Source organism: Diabrotica virgifera, chromosome 9, assembly GCF_917563875.1.
Source record: "Diabrotica virgifera virgifera chromosome 9, PGI_DIABVI_V3a".
Taxonomy (NCBI): domain Eukaryota; kingdom Metazoa; phylum Arthropoda; class Insecta; order Coleoptera; family Chrysomelidae; genus Diabrotica; species Diabrotica virgifera.
This window is the reverse complement of record NC_065451.1, coordinates 143,403,702-143,408,943: the sequence shown is the minus strand read 5'-3', so window position 1 is coordinate 143,408,943 and position 5,242 is coordinate 143,403,702. Positions and strand designations below refer to the sequence as shown.

General features: G+C 36.3%; 1 protein-coding gene across 1 annotated transcript; it reads right to left on the bottom strand.

Moving 5' to 3' along the window:
• Window positions 1-727: 727 nt before the first annotated feature.
• Window positions 728-4,631, bottom strand: LOC114341988 (uncharacterized). Its single transcript, XM_050662885.1, has 2 exons — window positions 4,258-4,631; window positions 728-3,764 (listed from the first exon to the last, which is right to left on the bottom strand). Exon 2 carries the CDS (start codon window positions 1,867-1,869, stop codon window positions 1,012-1,014), a length of 858 nt encoding a protein of 285 aa, XP_050518842.1. The 5' UTR covers window positions 1,870-3,764; window positions 4,258-4,631; the 3' UTR covers window positions 728-1,011.
• Between the last annotated feature and the right edge of the window lie 611 nt (window positions 4,632-5,242).

Here is a 5,242-nt window from a genome sequence, read left to right as displayed (position 1 = left end):
TTTCCGAATATAGGCAACTACGATTTCTGTGTCAAATTTACCTGTAATTGACTGGATAGCACCATCCGCAGTAGATACTTGTAAAGAAGAAATAGGCATAACATTAATATCAGTATTTTCTAATAATTTCAGCGAATACGAACCTATTAGAGAAATGTTCGAGCCACTATCTAATAGAGCTAAACAAGATTGTCCTAAAATTTCAATTTCAAGATAAGGTCGGTTATCATTATGTTTCCTAACTAATAACGAATTTATATCAAAATCCAAAATCTCTGATTTATTTTCAAAATTATCTGGTATTAACATAGACATATTATTATTATTTACAAACGTACAACCTGGTATAGAATTTGGAACTGTTTCCTCGTCTTGATTATGCTTATTACTAAAATTCCAGTTTAAGACTGGAGGGGATAATCTACGATCAAGCGAACCGCACGAGTCAACTAAAGTGTTACTAACAATTACTTTTTCCCTGATTTCGGTTTGCGTGCTGGTCTCCGGTTGGAAGTGTTTCTTCCTTCCTGAGAGGTGTTCGAGCTGCTGGCGGGTATTGGACCTGAAGCTTCGTCTACAGCTGCGGTCATGTTCCCTGATGGGGCTGCTGTTTGAGGAACGCTCAGGGTACGAGCCTCTGCATGCTCGTTTCCCGAACACTTAAAACAGTTACGTTTAAGCATATTTTCTCTACCACAACCGTGGCAGAAAATCCGTGTTCGGGGTCTGGTACAATCCCGAAATGCGTGACCAACAACCTGACAATTCCAGCAAGACAAAGAATAAGTAGTCACAGACACATTCGGTGTATGGGGTCTAGATTGCCAAGAACGATTTCTCGAGGAGTAAGAGTTAAATCCAGCACCAGAATTAGGTGTTGTAGGAGGATGAAAAGACCAGGATAGAGTTTCCTCTAACCGTTTACACTTATCTGTCAGGTCTTCGATAGTGGCTATATCAACAAGTGCCAATTGGGCATGGTAAAAAGGTAGCAAACATTTTAAAATTATCTTAATTTTTTGCATTATCTGTTAAAGGAGTATCTAAACGACTACACATACCCAACATAGTGTTAATAAACATAGTCACTGATTCTCCAGGTTTCTGCTTGCGGTTCTTGATCTCGTCTAAGAGATCAGTTTGGAAAGAATAAGGCAGAAAATCGGATTTTAGTTTCTGAGCCAAACCAGTCCAAGTGGTAAAGCTACCACGGTTGTTCATAAACCACGTAAAAGCATGGCCTGTAAATAATTCGGCAGAAGCCGAAAAAAGATCTTCCTCACTCACACCTCTCGAAACACGAAGACATTCTACCCTATCTAAAAATGAAATTACTTGGTCATAATGACCTTCACCAGAAAACGAAACTCCCCACTTATGTACCTGCACAGGCTTGGGATGTAACAAGGAATTAGAGGCTTGAACTGAAGAAACAGGAGTGGACGTGGCTAGAGGATTTACTCGAGAATCGAGTTCACCTTCTAGACTGAGAATCCTAATGGACATAGAGCGTTTGTAAAGTTGTTGCTCCTCATCTGAGCAACATAATAAGTGGACACGACCAGAGATATGAGCAAGACGTGAAATGTATCTAGAATACATGCTATCATGGACAGTCCCTCTAAAATTATTTATCTTTTGCGTAAGATCCTCTAGTGTCTCATTTATTCCCTGTTGTTGTTCCAGGAAAGGAATAGCTGCAGCTGAAATCTGACGGAAACTCCTATTTCCTTGCTCCTGTTTAAGAGCACCACGCAATAGACTGCGTTTTCTATCACATTTAGCGGCTTCTTCAACCTCTATTTCCCTTATCCTCAGCTCATAATCTAACTCCCTAACTAACAAATGTTCTGGCTGAAAGGTACACATGGTAGTAGGAAAAATTTAGTAACAATAAACCCAACCCAACAACGACAAACCGAACCCACCCCAACAACTAACGACCCAATTAACCGACAATCTACTAAGCGAGCTGCTCAACCAACGAGCTGCTAAACTAACGACCTAACAAACCGACAAACCAAATATAACCGAGATATATATTTGGGGTAGATATTTAAAATAATTTAAGTAAATGTTTAAACGAAAATGTATATAAAAAAAATGAAAACTTTATAAATTATATATAGGTATGGTAAGCAAAAATTTAGCTAACTGTAGTATATTGTGGCTGAACCTAAATCAAAAGTAGTAATGTACCTAGATATCAAAAAAAATAAATCATTCAAAATTTTTCAAAATAAATATCCAGGTATCACCAAACCGACCAGACCGAAATGTCAACCAATACACCTGTTCAAATATTATCCTACTCACGATTTACAATTATTATTTTAAATAAATTAAAATAGTACCAATACAGCAATATAAGTGCACTAGTGTATTTTCCAAATAACGTACAAAAGGAATCAAAAATGTATCTCTATATAATTACAAAATATACAACAATAGACCAGAAAGATACTTACTAGAAAAATTTACAATAAGCAACAAAATAAAGAAAGGTACTGTCTTACTGAAAGTCGGGCTCCACGTTGGCGAGCGCCAATTGTAACGTATGATTATTCTGTTTGAATGGGGTAGCTTAATAAATGACTAAAGTTTTACAGAAATAGGCTAGCTGGAAATTGAAGAGACTAAACAGTAGGGCTCAGGGAAGGATCAGGCCGTATTTGCACGCCCTAGTAAGACGGTACCTACTGAAATACTTGAATGATAAAGAAAATAAATTAATATAAGGAGTAATGACAAGAAGAGAACTATTGACCAAGAAGATATTCAGAAGTAGTGTTGAGCGCCAGGGAAGAATTGAATAAATTCTTCTCCACGTGACCTATATTGCTGTACCTAACTAATACTATTAATAGATACTATTAAAATGATAGGATAATAAAACATATAAGTATGTACAACCACATTTAATAAAAAAAATACCTATAAACCCTATATACAATTTTATACACTAGCTAAATATCCGACGTACTATGGTAGTACACTCCTGTCGATAATGCAGGTTTTACAGTATGAAAAAACTAATATATGTAATGAATTTATTCTACTAAGGAAGTGATTTGATCTAAATATGCATGTACAAACTAATTATTACTGTAGAATACAAGATTGGCTGACAATCCCGTATCTGATCGGAAGTGACAACCTGACAATATCTGGTGAATGGAATAAATATTATTGAGTAGGAAATAAACCCTTCGATAGTGTGCACAGTATCGTCCCAGATAGTTTACAATCCTGAGATTATTTTAAATACCTGATACAATCATGAAAATGAAATATAAAATTCGTTGACAAAAAAAAATTATTGAATATTATAAAGATAATAGGGTTTAAGAAGGTGAATTTATATTATTATTAAGGTTATGTATTTGAGTTATTGAAAAAAAATTGAAAATTGAAAACTATTATTTAAAAGGATTGAAAATTCAAATTTTATTATAAAAACCTGGCGTTTCTACAAAAGTAGGCCTGTGGCTTCTCCAAAATCCTGGTGAGGTTGATGATGAGAGAGCCAGGTACGTATCCTCCGATCTTCCCAATCCTCGGGAGGTAAGGAACAGCAACACAGAGTATTGACGAGGAGGTACTTGCTAGTGTCGGTAGAACTCAGTGTCTATTCCAGAAACGAAAAAAAACATCCAAAACTCTTCCAATCCAAACCCAAAATAATACCAAAATGATTGTTTATTCCATAAATAAATGAAGCATCCAAATGTGACTTAAATTTTGTTATAGTCTCCCTCCAGTGGCTAAAAGAACAGAAAACCTTCTATTAGCTGGTTTTCCTTAAGTATCTAAGAAACAGGGCCTCTATAAAAAGGTGTTTCACCTTATCAGAACTTGACAGAGAAAAAAAACTACGGAAAATTGAGGTTTAATGTATATGTTTTCATTGACCTTGATTCTTCTTGACTGGAAAAAGCCTTTTTAAACGAATATAAGGAAGTATTTGGACAAAAAAAATGTGGATCTTGTAATCAAAGATTACTATATGGAGTTATATACATGATAGAATGAAAATTATCATTGATTTTCAATTTATTTGAGAGTGAAAATGTAGTTCTAAGAATATTTTTTCCTGTGAGTGTATATTAGAAGTATTGAAAAAGTGATAATTAAAGAATAGCAATGCTTTTCATATGATCTAAATATGGTATTAAAAATGATTTAGATGGTTATTTTTTCTTAGCATGAAAAAGAAATGGCAAACCATAGTTAAGTGATATTTTTTTTCATACATACCCATTGTTTTCTTCAAAAAATATTGGAACCAAAAACTCTTCACAACCCCAAACAAAAAAATAAAAACTTCCTCCAACGTAAATTAATCTTCTTATAACTTATTTCAACCAAAAGGTAAATTCTTACAATGGCCACCGGAGGACTTCTTGATCGGACAAGAACGAAAATTCAAGTGAAGTGCCAGCCGCTATGGCCGATATGACATACACCCCTGCCGGATATCGTCATTGCCAACTGCTAGACTCTAATCTACCAGATATTACCAACTTTATCGTCTATCAACTGCAACCTCTAATACGAGTGCTTGTAAAGTTGGTTGCATACCTAGTTCCCATCGGAATAACATTTTAGTAACGATAGTAGTAACTCATCGTTACAGTTGGAGTGGCTTGATTGTTGAACTTCTCAGTTCAGCCGTGAATGTAAGCACGGCAACGCTAGAATATCTAGAACCGCTTCAGTGACCGCTATTCGCCATTTAAGTATTTCCGTTTCTTAATGAAACACCCTGTATACTACTCCACCTATGCGGCCCGCAAGCTATGGCAATAGCCAGTATGTGACCCAGGGAAAAAAAGGTTGAGTATCGCTGGTCTAGAGAATCCACTAGTTAGCCCAAGCAAACTAAAACCAAAACTCGAAAAACCACAAAGAAAGCCAAGAAAAGCACTCGGGCACACTCTGGCGATTCTCAACTCCATCTACCTCTTCTTCAACTAAACAACCTGCCACAACTGTCAATGAGGTCCCTCAGACCTCGACAGCCGCTGAGGAAGCCAGTCTGCCTCAAGAAAAACGCTTTACAAAATTATTAATATACCAGAAACCTATGACACCCAGAGGAAGCTCTTCCTGCTGGTTAACACCCACGAGGTTTTGAGGGGTGTCATGGTTAATATCAGATTGGTCTTTAAAGACAAGATAGCATACCTTGAGACCAACCAATCGGTTGACCTCAAGGAAGTAACCAGAAGGTTACAGGCAC